The sequence below is a fragment of the Heptranchias perlo genome, chromosome 4, assembly GCF_035084215.1.
Source record: "Heptranchias perlo isolate sHepPer1 chromosome 4, sHepPer1.hap1, whole genome shotgun sequence".
In the NCBI taxonomy this organism is placed as follows: Eukaryota; Metazoa; Chordata; class Chondrichthyes; order Hexanchiformes; family Hexanchidae; genus Heptranchias; species Heptranchias perlo.
Genome location: NC_090328.1, coordinates 5,134,215 through 5,150,332, shown reverse-complemented (window position 1 = coordinate 5,150,332; position 16,118 = coordinate 5,134,215). Strand labels below are relative to the sequence as shown.

Sequence of the window (16,118 nt, the reverse complement as noted above, 5' to 3'; positions counted from 1 at the left end):
CTCACCGTATCCCTCAAACCCACTTGCCCACCGTACCCCTCAAACCCAACCTCTCACCGTACCCCTCAAACCCACCGTACCCCTCAAACCCACCCGCTCACCGTACCCCTCAAACCCACCGTACCCCTCAAACCCACCCGCTCACCGTACCCCTCAAACCCACCGTACCCCTCAAACCCACCCGCTCACCGTACCCCTCAAACCCACCGTACCCCTCAAACCCACCCGCTCACCGTACCCCTCAAACCCACCTGCCCACTGTACCCCTCAAACCCACCCACTCACCGTACCCCTCAATCCCACCTTCTCACCATAACCCTCAATCCCTGTCTGCTTCCCTGGTAAACTCATTCCACAGTTCAAACTCCCCCCTTCTGGGTGAAGAAGTTCCTACCTATTTCCCTTCTTACCCCAGACTTCCTCAACTTGGGATTTGAGCCCGAGGGAACAATTTGATTGGACCAAACATCGGCAATTCCTTTCAATAACCTTCAGAATCTTAATTAGGTCAACTCATAGGGCAGGGGTCGAGCGCAATGACCTCCGGGGGTCCCACCTACCTCGGTGGTGGCGGTGTTGCCGTGGAGAGCTCCGAGCCCAGCCTCAAAGCCCCCGTTCTCCAGGATCGGCCGCCTGGCGTACTTCCGGCGGTGTTTCTCGTCCACGCTGGTGAGGTACCACGTGCCAGGGAACAGGTCCTCCACCGCACTCTGGGGCACGTGGTCAGCTACAGGACGGAGAACGGAAACAAATTAGAGCGCAAAGACGGTGGGGAGGGGAGCGTACTCACATCGACACCGAGAAGAAAGAAAGAACTACATTTAAATTTATAGGCCATTCGGCCCAACAGATGTGTGCTGGTGTTTATGCTCCACTCCTCCCTCCCTACTTCATCTAACCCTCAGGATATCCTTCTATTCCTTTCTCCCTCGTGTGTTTATCGAGCTTCCCCTTAAATGTATCTACACTATTCACCTCAACTACTCCTTGTGGGAGCGAGTTCCACATTCTCACCACTCTCTGGGTAAAGAGGTTTCTCCTGAATTCCCGATTGGATTTATTAGTGACTGTTTTATATTTATGATCTCTAGTTTTGGTCTCCCCCACAAGTGGAAACATCTTCTCTACCTCGGCCCTATCAAACCCTTTTATAATCTTAAAGACCTCCATCAGGTCAAACTTCAGCCTTCTCTTTTCTAGAGAAATGAGCCCCGGCCTGTTCAATCTTTCCTGATAATTATATCCTCTCAGTTCTGGCATCATCCTTGTAAATCTTTTTTGCACTTTCTCCAGTGCCTCTCTATCCTTTCTGTGATATGCAGACCAGAATTGTGAACACTACTCTAAGTGCGGTACTTTCATTTCTATAGCGCCGTTCATGACCTTAGGGCCTCCCAAAGCGTTTACAGCAACAAAGTACTATTGAAGTGTCGTCACTGTTGAAATATAAAAAAACTTGGCAGCCAATTTGCACACAGTAAGATCCCATAATCAGCGATATGGTAATGACCAGATCATCTGCTTTAGTGATGTTGGTTGTGGGATAAATATTGGCCAGGACACCAGGGCGAATTCCCTCTGCTCTTCTCCGAAATAGTGGCCGTGGGATCTTTTACATCCACCCGAGGGGGCAGACGGGGCCTCGGTTTAACGACTCACCTGAGAGACGGCACCTCCGACAGTGCAGCACTCCCTTCAGTACTGCGCTGGGGGTGTCAGCCTAGATTATGTGCTCAAGTCTCTGGAGTGGGGCTTGAACCCAGGACCTTCTGATTCAGAGGCGAGAGTGCTGCCCACTGAGCCACGGCTGACACCGTATGCTGGAACAGCTGCAGAGGGTCAGGTCCGGGTCGGTGAAAAGGAGGCAGGACATGTAAAAGCGCAAACAGTGCACGAATTAAATACCCACGCGCTCGCCTTGACCTGGTCTGATTGCTCCTCTGTAAAGCCTCTTGGGAACGGTTTTTTTTTTAAAAGGCACTAAAAATAAATTAACGGCATTCCACTTTATACCGACACGGCCACTGCATGGGGGGAGGGGGTTAAAACCAAGCGTTAAGACTTAAGCAGGTAGACGGGGCTAATTCTCCAGTGCAGTACCGAGGAGTGCTGCTGTTGGACGAGAGGTTCAATTGAGACAGACGTTAAACCGAGAACAGCCAAGCCTTCCTCCGATTCAGACAGATGTTAAAAAGCCCACTGACACTGTTTGACGAGGAGCGGGATGCTCTCACCGTGTGTTGGCCAAACTTTCTCCCTCAATCAACACCCCCAAAACAGGCTGACTTGTTTGCGTTACCTTGCTCGGTGCACACTGGTGGTTGCGTTTTGCTGTCCGTATCGAAACTCCAAAAAAAATAATAAATCGGGCGCGTGATGCACACCAGGTCGAAGATCTTACCCAAGTGGTGGGTCTCCTCCCTCAGCTGCATGCTGTTGGCGAAGTCTTCGGGTGACACGCGCTTCCGGGAGTCCAGCCTGGCCTGCAGGTCCGACAGGCTGGACACCAGCTTGTCCAGGGCGGAGCCTGGCGTGGCGTCCTGCGACACACGGAGCGAGTACAGGGTGGCAGCGAATCCAGAGCCGTAGGAGAACAGGCCGATCCTCTGTCCCGCCAACTGCTGCGCGGAACGCCTGCGGGACGGGAAATCACCATTAACACAAGAAAAGCAATAATCGCCGAGGAGAAATAGGGCCCCACAGCACCGGGGGGGGGGCGGGGGGGATGGGGAGGAGAGCAGGGTACTCACTGGCCTAAGATGGAAGACAGGCAGCCGTAGACCGAGGGAGTGTACATGTTGCCGTTCTGGTTGGAGACCATCAGCGAGGGCTGCGTCTTCTGCTGGAAGAGCTCGGCGCTCGCCTTCAGGAAGGCCTTCTCCACGTCCCTGTCGAAGTATGTGTCCTCCAGCTTCACGTCTCTGTAAGCGGAGGAAGGAGCGTGTTAATCCTGGCGAGAGGCAGGGTGGGGGGGGGGGCAGTCATAGAATCATGCACAGGAGGAGGTCATTTGCCCCATCGCATCCGTGCCGGCCGAAAAAGAGCTGTCCAGCTCAATCCCACTTTCCAGCTCTTGGTCCGTAGCCCTGTAGGTTACGGCACTTCAAGTGTTCATCCAAGTACTTTTTAAATGAGTTGAGGGTTTCTGCCTCTACCACCCTTTCAGGCAGTGAGTTCCAGACCCCCACCACCCTCTGGGTGAAAAAAATTCTCCTCAGCTCCCCTCTAATCCTTCCACCAATTACTTTAAATCTATGCCCCCTGGTCACTGACCCCTCTGCTAAGGGAAATAGGTCCTTCCTATCCACTCTATCTAGTCCCATCATAATTTTGTACACCTCAATTAAATCTCCCCTCAGCCTCCTCTGTTCCAAAGAAAACAACCCCAGCCCATCCAATCTTTCCTCAGGACCCAGTCAAGGGGCGAGGGGTTGAAAAGAGTAAAAGAGGTGAGTAAGTTATGGAGGGTTAATTGGGCTGTTTCGAGATTAAGATTGAGAAATATTAAAGAGATCCATTTTACGCAAAATAAATTACTTATATTCTATACTATATTTCATTTATAAACAATTTTACAACACCAAGTTATAGTCCAACGATTTTATTTTTAATGGTCCATTAAAAATAAAATCGTTGGACTATAACTTGGTGTTGTAAAATTGTTTACAATTGTTAACCCCAGTCCATCACCAGCATCTCCACATCATATTTCATTTACATTAAGGTCTGTAGTTAAAGCTAACATTGAAAGACTGACAGTGCTGAAGTTTATTGCAGCAGTCTCTAAGGCCAGGCTTGCACATGTTTACATTTAGATTCACTTTATCACCCTAGGCTGGACCCTCAATATCGTTGCTTTTGGTGGCAGGGCTGACCCTAAGACACCGGTGCTTTTCCTGCGCAACCCAAATCCGTTAAGATGTCAGAATGGAGATGGAGAGTGGGAGACGGGTCAGGAACGTGGTGATGTAACGGCCTTTTAGCTAAGCTTTAAAAGCAAGACCATTGTACAGTGAGCAGGGAGGTGAAGGAGGTGGGCAACTGGCTGCAAAGTGTGCACCTTCCGCCAGCGATGTTATCTCGATGACTGGCCGGGAGTACGTGCAGGTTCAGTGAATCGTTAATAAATCTGTAAGCGTTTAACTGCGTGTGAATTCACTCTTGACCTACAGGCATAGGACCGCAGCCTTTGTCTGTAATATTATAAAAATTCACATTCCTAACAAGGCGATGGATAGACTGGACTTTACGAGCCAGAGCTTGTAACAGGAACAGAAAAATTGGGGCCGGGTTTCATTGGAACAGAGGCGACTAAGAGCCGATTTGATGGAGGTGTTTAAAATTACAAAAGGAATGGGATAAGGTAGATAGAATCATAGGAAGGTGACAGCACGGAAGGAGGCCATTCGGCCCATCGAGTCCATGCCGGCTCTATGCAAGAGCAATCCAGCTAGTCCCACTCCCCCGCCCTTTCCCCGCTGCCCTGCAAATTTTTTCCTTTCAAGTACTTATCCAGTTCCCTTTTGAAGGCCATGATTGAATCTGCCTCCACCACCCCCTCGGGCAGTGCATTCCAGATCCTAACCACTCGCTGTGTAAAAAAAAGTTTTTCCTCATGTCACCTTTGGTTCTTTTGCCAATCACCTTAAATCTATGTCCTCTGGTCCTTGACCCTTCCACCAATGGGAACAGTTTCTCTCAATCTACTCTGTCTAGACCCTTCATGATTTTGAATACCTCGATCAAATCTCCTCTCAACCGTCTCTGTTCCAAGGAGAACAACCCCAGCTTCTCCAATCTATCCATGTAACTGAAGTTCCTCAACCCTGGAATCATTCTAGTAAATCTCTTCTGCACCCTCTCTAAGGCCTTCACATCTTTCCTGAAGTGCGGTGCCCAGAACTGGACACAATACTCCAGTTGTGGCCGAACCAGTGTTTTATTAAGGTTCATAACTTCCTTGCTTTTGTACTCTATGCCCCTATTTATAAAGCCCAGGATCCCGTATGCTTTTTTAAACCCCTTTCTCAACCTGCCCTGCCACCTTCAATGATTTGTGTGCATATACCCACAGATCTCTCTGTTCCTGTACCCCTTTTAGAATTGTGCCCTCTTGTTTATATTGCCAGCAGGCATAGAAACAGATTGTTTGCAGTGATTGAAGAGTCTAGTGTGAGAGGCCACAGACACCAGGTTAAACGCAAGAGATTTGGGATAAAAAACAAGTTCATTTTATTTATTCTTTTTTTTTTTAAAAAGTGGGTTATGAGGCTGTGAGTTAGTGATTGAATCAAAGACCATGGCAACATTTAAGAATAGGTTAGAAAGATGGTTGAAGGAAAGGGATAAGGACCAAGGCTCCTAATAAACAAGGACTGGTGGGAACAAATGGTGCGTTTCAGTGTAATTTCTATGGAAGCAAAATGTTTGGTGGGGAGGGTGGGATAAGAGAGTTGGGTAAGTGATTATTGTAAACACAGGGCAGAGGGAGGGGCTGGATAGACAGCAGAGGGTATAAAAGTTAAGAAGTTTGCAGATGATACAAAAATTGGCCGTATGGTTGATAGTGAGGAGGAAAGCTGTGGACTGCAGGAAGATATCAATGGACTGGTCAGGTGGGCAGAAAAGTGGCAAATGGAATTCAATCCGGAGAAATGTGAGGTAATGAATTTGGGGAGGGCAAACAAGGCAAGAGAGTACACAATAAATGGGAGGATACTGAGAGGTGTAGAGGAACAAAGGGACCTTGGAGTGCATGTCCACAGATCCCTGAAGGTAGCAGGACAGGTAGATAAGATGGTTAAGAAGTCACACGGGATGCTTTCCTTTATTAGCCGAGGCATAGAATATAAGAGCAGGGAGGTTATGCTGGAACTGTATAAAACATTGGTTAGGCCACAGCTTGAGTACTGTGTACAGTTCTGGTCACCACATTACAGGAAAGATGTGATTGCACTAGAGAGGGTACAGAGGAAATTTACGAGGATGTTGCCAGGGCTGGAGAATTTTAGCTATGAGGAAAGGCCGGATAGACTGGGGTTGTTTTCTTTGAAACAGGCTGAGGGGAGATTTAATTGAGGTGTATAAAATTATGAGGGGCCCAGATAGAGTGAATAGGAAGGACCTATTTCCCTTAGCAGAGGGGTCAGTGACCAGGGGGCCATCGATTTAAAGTAACTGGTGGAAGGATTAGAAGGGAGCTGAGGAGAAATTTTTTCACCCAGAGGGTGGTGGGGGTCTGGAACTCACTGCCTGAAAGGGTGGAAGAGGCAGAAACTCTCAACTCATTTAAAAAGTACTTGGCTATGCCAAAAAGACTTGAAGTGCCGTAAGGAAAATGGGACTAGGCTGGATAGCTCTTTATCGGCCAGCACGGACATAATGGGCCGAATGGCCTCCTTCTGTGCAATAAATTTCTATGATTCTGATTCTATGAAAAGGCTCAGGACACTGGAACATTCGAGTGGGCCCAAAACACCTACAAGAAACACTACAAGACTGAAACTTAGCACCAAACTCTTCAAATCTTTCATGCGCCCCCCCCTCCTCCTTTTGCCCCACCATTGACAGCCGATCCTTAAGCCGCCTAGGCCCCATGCCTCTCTACCTCACCTTCCTCCTTTAAGACGCTCCGTAATAACCTACTTCTATGACCAAGCTTTGGGTCACCTGTCCTAATATCTCCTTCTGTGGCTCATTGTTTGATTTTCTTTATGAAATAACCCGGGGATAGGGTACGTTAAAGGTGGGGTATTAATGAAATAACCGGGGATAGGGTACGTTAAAGGTGGGGTATTAATGAAATAACCCGGGGATTGGGTACGTTAAAGGTGGGGTATTAATGAAATAACCCTGGGATACGGTACGTTAAAGGTGGGGTATTAATGAAATAACCCGGGATACAGTACGTTAAAGGTGGGGTATTAATGAAATAACCGGGGATAGGGTACGTTAAAGGTGGGGTATTAATGAAATAACCCGGGGATAGGGTACGTTAAAGGTGGGGTATTAATAAAATAACCCGGGGATACGGTACGTTAAAGGTGGGGTATTAATGAAATAACCGGGGATAGGGTACGTTAAAGGTGGGGTATTAATGAAATAACCCGGGGATAGGGTACGTTAAAGGTGGGGTATTAATGAAATAACCCTGGGATACCGTACGTTAAAGGTGGGGTATTAATGAAATAACCCGGGGATAGGGTACGTTAAAGGTGGGGTATTAATGAAATAACCCGGGATACAGTACGTTAAAGGTGGGGTATTAATGAAATAACCCTGGGATACGGTACGTTAAAGGTGGGGTATTAATGAAATAACCCGGGGATAGGGTACGTTAAAGGTGGGGTATTAATGAAATAACCCTGGGATACGGTACGTTAAAGGTGGGGTATTAATGAAATAACCCGGGGATAGGGTACGTTAAAGGTGGGGTATTAATGAAATAACCGGGGATAGGGTACATTAAAGGTGGGGTATTAATGAAATAACCCGGGGATAGGGTACGTTAAAGGTGGGGTATTAATGAAATACCCGGGATTGGGTACGTTAAAGGTGGGGTATTAATGAAATAACCCGGGGATAGGGTACGTTAAAGGTGGGGTATTAATGAAATAACCCGGGATTGGGTACGTTAAAGGTGGGGTATTAATGAAATAACCCGGGGATACGGTACGTTAAAGGTGGGGTATTAATGAAATAACCCTGGGATACGGTACGTTAAAGGTGGGGTATTAATGAAATAACCCGGGGATAGGGTACGTTAAAGGTGGGGTATTAATGAAATAACCGGGGATAGGGTACATTAAAGGTGGGGTATTAATGAAATAACCCGGGGATAGGGTACGTTAAAGGTGGGGTATTAATGAAATACCCGGGATTGGGTACGTTAAAGGTGGGGTATTAATGAAATAACCCGGGGATAGGGTACGTTAAAGGTGGGGTATTAATGAAATAACCCGGGATTGGGTACGTTAAAGGTGGGGTATTAATGAAATAACCCGGGATTGGGTACGTTAAAGGTGGGGTATTAATGAAATAACCCGGGGATAGGGTACGTTAAAGGTGGGGTATTAATGAAATAACCGGGGGATAGGGTACGTTAAAGGTGGGGTATTAATGAAATAACCCGGGGATAGGGTACGTTAAAGGTGGGGTATTAATGAAATAACCGGGGGATAGGGTACGTTAAAGGTGGGGTATTAATGAAATAACCCGGGGATACAGTACGTTAAAGGGGGGGTATTAATGAAATAACCCGGGGATTGGGTACGTTAAAGGTGGGGTATTAATGAAATAACCCGGGGATAGGGTACGTTAAAGGTGGGGCATTAATGAGATAACCCGGGGATAGGGTACGTTAAAGGTGGGGTATTAATGAAATAACCCGGGATACAGTACGTTAAAGGTGGGGTATTAATGAAATAACCCGGGATACAGTACGTTAAAGGTGGGGTATTAATGAAATAACCCGGGGATTGGGTACGTTAAAGGTGGGGTATTAATGAAATAACCCGGGGATAGGGTACGTTAAAGGTGGGGCATTAATGAGATAACCCGGGGATAGGGTACGTTAAAGGTGGGGTATTAATGAAATAACCCGGGGATACAGTACGTTAAAGGTGGGGTATTAATGAAATAACCCGGGATACAGTACGTTAAAGGTGGGGTATTAATGAAATAACCCGGGATACGGTACGTTAAAGGTGGGGTATTAATGAAATAACCCGGGGATAGGGTACGTTAAAGGTGGGGTATTAATGAAATAACCCGGGGATACGGTACGTTAAAGGTGGGGTATTAATGAAATAACCCGGGGATACGGTACGTTAAAGGTGGGGTATTAATTAAAGTTGCTGCTTAAAAGACCCGCCTACAGCAGAGGAGCGAGCAGTTCCCCAGTGACGATACGCACTCGGCCCCACCCCATATCCCTCCAACCCCCCTCACCGAGAGCGGACAGATAGGTTCTCTGGGCACGAGTGGACGCCTTGTTCCCTGGGCCTGTACCAAATCCGCTCACCTGAAGGCCTCGAGGCCGCTGAAGGTGCCGCTCTCCGTGTTGGGGTTGGGGTCACGCAGGAAGTCATTGAGAAGCAGCCGGCCCAAGGATTTCTGGACCAGTTTGCAGTAGGGGGTGTGGTACACCACGTAGTCAAAGTCCCGCAGGGTAAATCGAGCGTCGCTGCCCTCTGAAAGACAACGGGTGACTGGTCGGTGCTCGACAGAGACTGAATTCATTCGCACCCGGTGTTGGCACCAAGCTCTCTCGGGTCGGGTACAGCGGAGCCACATACAAAGTGTAATTACATATAAAAATATCGCACATGAGCTGGCTGAGCTAGCCCGTCCCATACAGTCGTGCTGTACCTGCCCTGGGAGTGTTTGATGGGACAGTGTAGAGGGAGCTTTACTCTGTATCTAACCTGTGCTGTACCTGCCCTGGGAGTGTTTGATGGGACAGTGTAGAGGGAGCTTTACTCTGTATCTAACCCATGCTGTACCTGCCCTGGGAGTGATTGATGGGACAGTGTAGAGGGAGCTTTACTCTGTATCTAACCCGTGCTGTACCTGACACAAGTGTAACTGATGCTGACACAGAAGTAAAATGGAAACTGCTCCATCCCCAGGACTGATATCCCTCCTTCAGTTTTAGATGCCTGGAGTCTAAGCGAATTATTTTCAGCAAATGAAGACACACACAATATCTTCACCTGTTACTGGCCCAGTGCAGTTTGAAAACAGTTCCTACTGAGGCTTGTGGGGAGGAGAAAGGACAAGCGTTGGGTGGGGAGGAGGATGAAACAAAAGGTGACTGCGGAGGGAATAGATGTATGGAGGAGGGGAGGGGCACGTACAAAGCAGCCAGGGACTCCAGAGTAACTTCTTGAGGATACAAGGCCCGTCTCACGCAGCTGAACGCAGTGACCCACCTTTCTGCTTCTGTGCCTGGTACTTGTTGCAGTAGACCATGTAGCAGTGATCTAACGCGCTGAGATAGCACTGAATCGAGAGCTTCCCGTCCACCACCGGGTACTCCGACACCATGTCGGGCTTGTAGAAATCGTACACGTGCTGCATGTGTGTCCCCCGCAGGCCTACGAATGAAGGATACCGTCAGCAGTTACATTCTCAGACCTGGGGCAGTGAAAACAGCAAACACCCTTCCCACCGTACGTACGTACATACATACGCATACACAGCCGCCCACATTAATGAGAGCAAACAAACTTCCCCGTCCAATTGGGAGGTGGGAGAGAGAGATGTGGGGCCTACAGCAACTAAGAATATGGTCAAACCATTCACCCCACGGAAACTCGTCTCAGTGGGTCGCGCCCTCGCCTGAGTCAAACCCCACTGCAGAGACCTGAGCGCATGATCCAGGCTGATGCTCCAGTGCAGTGCTGATGCTCCAGTGCAGTACTGAGGGAGTGCTACACTGTCGGAGGTGCCGTCTTTCGGGTGAGACATTAAACCGAGGCCCCGTCTGCCCTCTCAGGTGGACGTTAAAAATCCCACAGCCACTATTTCAAAGAAGAGCAGGGGGAGTTCTCCCCAGTGTCCTGGTTAATATTTATCCCGCAAACAATCTCTAAAAACAGATTATCTGGTCATCATCTCTACCATTTGCGCAAATTGGCTGCACATTTCCTACATTACAACAGTGACTACACTTTAAAAACTACTTCATTCACTGTAAAGCACTTTGGGACGTCCTGAGGTTGTGAAAGGCACTGTAAAAATGGGAGTTCTTTCTTTCTAACTCACCAGGGTAGCCCCAAGGAGTTCACGGATTAAAGTCTACTGATAATTCCAAGCTTTTTTTTGTACTAAATAACTTGACTAAACAATTATATGTAACACGGCAACTTGAAAATTTAGCACTGAAACAAAACTTGTACTAACAGAGAAGTTGAAATGAAGCAACTCTGAGTGAAGAAACGAGAAGGCTGAGAGAGGTCTTTAGATAATGAAAGGGTTTGATAGGGAGAAAATGTTTTCACTTGTGGGGGAGTCCAAAACTACAGGTTATAAATATAAGATAGTCACTAATAAATCCAATCGGGAATTCAGGAGAAAATTCTTTACCCAGAGAGTGGTGAGAATGTGGAACTCGCTCCCACAAGGAGTAGTTGAGGCGAATAACATAGATACATTTAAGGGGAAGCTGGATAAACACACGAGGGAGAAAGGAATAGAAGGATACGTTGATAGGGTGAGATGAAGTTGGGAGGGAGGAGGCTCGTGTGGATCATAAACACCGGCATAGACCAGTTGGGCCGAATGGCCTGTTTCTGTGCTGTGAATTCTATGTAAGAATCAGCTGTATAGAGGAAGGCAGTGTAACATCACCATCTGCTGGCAGTAATACAGTACTGCAGTGGCAAAATAAAAACTACTGTTTTAATAACCGACTCTTTGTACCCGAAAGGCAGGGCAACATTTGTCTTTTTGTCGTACAAGACTTCCGCCACGAAACCAAAGAGATATTTCTGCTGGCTTTTAACTTGGGTGTCCCACCTGATCTATTCCGGGGCCCCTTCACCAACACTGTTCCGTACTGGCCGCTTGCTGAGTGGTGCACGATCTCGGTCTGGTGGCAACTCTATCTCCCTCCCCCGCTCCAAGCAAACGGCATGTAACAATCCCCGAAGGATAGGGGGGAGTCCAGAGCAAGGGGGCATAACCTTAAAATTAGAGCTGGGCCATTCAGGGGTGATGTCAGGAAGCATTTCTTCACACAAAGGGGAGTGGAAATCTGGAACTCTCTCCCCCCAAAAAGCTGTTGAGGCTGGGGGGTCAATTGAAAAATTTCAAAACTGAGATTGATCGATTTTTGTTGGGTGAGGGTATTAAGGGATACGGAACCAAGGCGGGTAGATGGAGTTAAGATACAGGTCAGCCATGATCTAATTGAATGGCGGAATGGGCTCCTACTGTTCCTACGTGCTGGGCTTAGGGTAAGGGAAGCTACGGCTCTTCCTGCTCCTGTGAAAGGGGACGTTGGATACGTACGGTAAGAGCTGGTCGGTTCTATGTGGAGAGACAGCGAGAAGTGACTGCAGTTACTCATTGCAATTTGTGGGATCTTGCTGTGCGCAAATTGGCTGCCGCGTTTCCTAAATTGCAACAGTGACCACGCTTCAAAAAAAAAAGTACTTCATTGGCTGCGAAGCGCTTTGGGACGTCCTGAGGTCGTGAAAGGCGCTGTATAAAATGCAAGTCTTTTGTTCTATTATTGAACACTCTGTTCCATATACATAGCCGTGCTGGCAGCTTTGTGCTTACGGTACTCTTCAACGCTTACGTACCTCGCTCAAATCCCAGAGGTGCATTGGGACCGACCAGCATGGCGATGGCGCCTGCACCCCCCGTAGGACGGGCACTCCCGGTAGCATAGACGGCGATGTCACCAGCAACGACCAGCGCGTAGCGCCCTGCCAAAAACCAAGGAGACAACAGAGTGGGTCAGACCCAGCTGGGAAACTCGCTCCGGCACGCCACACTTTGCAAAAAAACTGTCTGCAGCTCCTGGTTTGTCTCCCAAATCGTTAATAGGTCTCGGGAATCAGTTTCACCCACAGGCACGTAGAGGCAATGCTGTATTTGGGGGAGGGGAGGAAATGAAACAAATACAATGCCCAAATTCAAGTTCTCCCCCGCCCCCCAGTTTTCCATGCTCTTCCTAGGGTACAGGTCGCTGGGACCCGACGGGCTCCCACCGTGGCTATTCTTCACGTGAGAGTATTCAACGCTGGGGGGGGGGGCCACCGCAGCAGAGACCCAGCCCTTCCCAGGCTGGATGAGGTGGGTTAAACCGGCAGAGAACGTGGGATTTCCTTCAGTCTGCCCCAGTGCCACGCCAGACGGTGCACTTACCCAAAGCTAGGGGAGCCTTCTCTTCTTTATAAAAAGTAGAAAAACAGTGGAAAATTAAACACTGCAAGAAATTATTCCCTTAATGTCTTCCCATATCACCTGTGAGAGATACAGTGTCTGTATTAGATATGGGCGTATATATATCACCTGAGAGAGATACAGTGTCTGTATTAGACATGGGCGTGTATATATCACCTGAGAGATACAGTGTCTGTATTAGATATGGGCGTATATATATCACCTGAGAGAGATACAGTGTCTGTATTAGACATGGGCGTGTATATATCACCTGAGAGATACAGTGTCTGTATTAGGTATGGTTGTATATATATCACCTGTGAGATACACAATGTCTGTATTAGATATGGGTGAATATATATCACCTGAGAGATACAGTGTCTGTATTAGGTATGATTGTATATATATCACCTGAGAGATATAGTGTTGTATTAGATATGGGCGTAAATATATATCACCTGAGAGATACAGTATCTGTATTAGGTATGGTTGTATATATATCACCTGTGAGAGATACAGTGTCCGTATTAGATATGGGCGTATATATATCACCTGAGAGATACAGTGTCTGTATTAGGTATGGTTGTATATATATCACCTGTGAGAGATACAATGTCTGTATTAGATATGGGTGAATATATATCACCTGAGAGATACAGTGTCCGTATTAGGTATGGTTGTATATATATCACCTGTGAGAGATACAGTATCTGTATTAGATATGGGCGTATATATATCACCTGAGAGATACAGTGTCTGTATTAGGTATGGGCGTATATATATATCACCTGTGAGAGATACAGTACTTGTACCTACATTACATCAGTGACTACACTTCAAAAAGTACTTCAGTGGCTGTAAAGCACTTTGGGCCGTCCTGAAGTCGTGCAAGGTGTTATATAAATGCAAGTTATTTCACTTGGGAGTAGATGCAGCCAAAACCCAGTCAGCGCCTAGAGGGGAAGAGGAAGGAGTGGTGGGTTCAAAGCGGCTTTTAGAAACGGGAGATGAGCTGAGCACTCACCGTCCCAGGAGCTGGACTCCACCCAGTTGACGGAGTTGAAGAGCGCGGCCGTTCCTCCGTAGCAGGCGTTGGTGGTGTCGATGCCCTCGATGTCCATGTTCCCAGACTCCTCGAAGAGCTGCATCAGGACAGTCTTCACGGCTTTGGACTTGTCGATGATGGTCTCCGTGCCCACCTCCAGCCTCCCGATGCTCTCGTAGGAGAGGCCGTTCCTCTCCAGCAGCCGCTGGACAGCGGTCAGGCACAGGGAGTTGATGTCCTCGCGGTCGGAGCAGAAGCCCATCTTGGACTGCCCCAGGCCCACTGTGTACTTGCCGGCGTCCACCCCGTCAAACTTTTCCAGCTCCGCCTGGTCCACGTACTGCGACGGGAAGTAGATCTCCATGGCGATGATGCCCACATCCTTGGGCCAGCCGGCCTCAGCGTTGGCAGGAAGGGATCCGGGCATCGTGGAAAGACTGCGGAGAAGGAGGGGCAAAAAGAGAGATGTAACGAGATGTCTTCAAGGTGATCGTCAGGCACAGAAGTGGCATGTGTGTGTCCCAGATCGATGGGTGAACGATGAGCCACTGGTACAGAGCAACAGGTCCCAGGTTCAATTATCCAGTCAGGGCTCCTCCTGGATTAGGGAAGGGTAAGTGATTTCCATACGGAAATCACTTACCTGAATGGAAATCAGGAACTGTACCCCAGTGAGAGTCAGCACCATCAGGAACTGTACCCCAGTGAGAGTCAGCACCATCAGGAACTGTACCCCAGTGAGAGTCAGCACCATCAGGAACTGTACCCCAGTGAGAGTCAGCACCATCAGGAACTGTACCCCAGTGAGAATCAGCACCTTCAGGAACTGTAGCCAGTGAGAGTCAGCACCTTCAGGAACTGTACCCCAGGGAGAGTCAGCACCATCAGGAACTGTACCCCTGTGAGAGTCAGCACCATCAGGAACTGTACCCCAGAGAGAGTCAGCACCTTCAGGAACTGTACCCCAGTGAGAGTCAGCACCTTCAGGAACTGTACCCCAGTGAGAGTCCACACCTTCAGGAACTGTACCCCAGTGAGAGTCAGCACCTTCAGGAACTGTACCCCAGCGAGAGTCAGCACCTTCAGGAACTGTACTCCAGTGAGAGTCAGCACCTTCAGGAACTGTACCCCAGGGAGAATCAGCACCTTCAGGAACTGTACCCCAGGGAGAATCAGCACCTTCAGGAACTGTACCCCAGTGAGAGTCAGCACCTTCAGAATCTGTACCCCAGTGAGAGTCAACACCTTCAGGAACTGTATCCCAGTGAGAGTCAGCACCTTCAGGAACTGTACCCCAGTGAGAGTCAGCACCATCAGGAACTGTACCCCAGTGAGAGTCAGCACCTTCAGGAACTGTACCCCAGTGAGAATCAGCACCTTCAGGAACTGTACCCCAGTGAGAATCAGCACCTTCAGGAACTGTAGCCAGTGAGAGTCAGCACCTTCAGGAACTGTACCCCAGTGAGAATCAGCACCTTCAGAATCTGTACCCCAGTGAGAGTCAGCACCTTCAGAATCTGTACCCCAGTGAGAGTCAGCACCTTCAGGAACTGTATCCCAGTGAGAGTCAGCACCTTCAGGAACTGTACCCCAGTGAGAGTCAGCACCTTCAGGAACTGTACCCCAGTGAGAGTCAGCACCTTCAGGAACTGTAGCCAGTGAGAGTCAGCACCTTCAGGAACTGTACCCCAGTGAGAGTCAGCACCTTCAGGAACTGTACCCCAGGGAGAATCAGCACCTTCAGGAACTGTACCCCAGGGAGAATCAGCACCTTCAGGAACTGTACCCCAGTGAGAGTCAGCACCATCAGGAACTGTACCCCAGTGAGAGTCAGCACCTTCAGGAACTGTACCCCAGGGAGAATCAGCACCTTCAGGAACTGTACCCCAGTGAGAGTCAGCACCTTCAGAATCTGTACCCCAGTGAGAGTCAGCACCTTCAGAATCTGTACCCCAGTGAGAGTCAGCACTGTCAGGCTATCTGAAGACTGTGCATGAATTCATTACCACATTCTGCAGCAGCAGCAGTAATCCTTCAGGGGCAGTGAATGGGTTTAAGCACCACCCCCAGCCCTCGGATATTGGAAAAGAATGAATGGAGAGGGGTGATGAGGTGAAAACAGGCCATTCACAGCTTCCCTCTCCTCCCCTCTGCTGAAGGAGCTGACTGTTGTTGG

At 48.5% G+C, this 16,118-nt stretch overlaps 2 protein-coding genes across 6 annotated transcripts in view; one reads left to right on the top strand and one right to left on the bottom strand.

The window, feature by feature from the left end:
* Nucleotides 1-16,118, top strand: part of LOC137320706 (polymeric immunoglobulin receptor-like) — a 788,493-nt gene that overhangs the window by 575,531 nt on the left and 196,844 nt on the right. The gene's annotated exons all lie outside the window — the stretch shown is intronic.
* hmgcs1 (3-hydroxy-3-methylglutaryl-CoA synthase 1 (soluble)) overlaps nt 1-16,118 on the bottom strand; it is an 80,613-nt gene that overhangs the window by 6,329 nt on the left and 58,166 nt on the right. For all 4 annotated transcript variants that reach the window (XM_067982394.1, XM_067982395.1, XM_067982392.1 and 1 more), the window contains exons 2-8: nt 13,922-14,379; nt 12,312-12,437; nt 9,933-10,097; nt 9,023-9,191; nt 2,751-2,921; nt 2,402-2,634; nt 561-727 (exon numbers count right to left, since the gene is read on the bottom strand). In XM_067982394.1, the coding sequence (XP_067838495.1) occupies nt 561-727; nt 2,402-2,634; nt 2,751-2,921; nt 9,023-9,191; nt 9,933-10,097; nt 12,312-12,437; nt 13,922-14,369 (1,479 nt within the window). In that variant the 5' untranslated portion in view covers nt 14,370-14,379. The remainder of the gene's footprint in view (nt 1-560; nt 728-2,401; nt 2,635-2,750; nt 2,922-9,022; nt 9,192-9,932; nt 10,098-12,311; nt 12,438-13,921; nt 14,380-16,118) is intronic.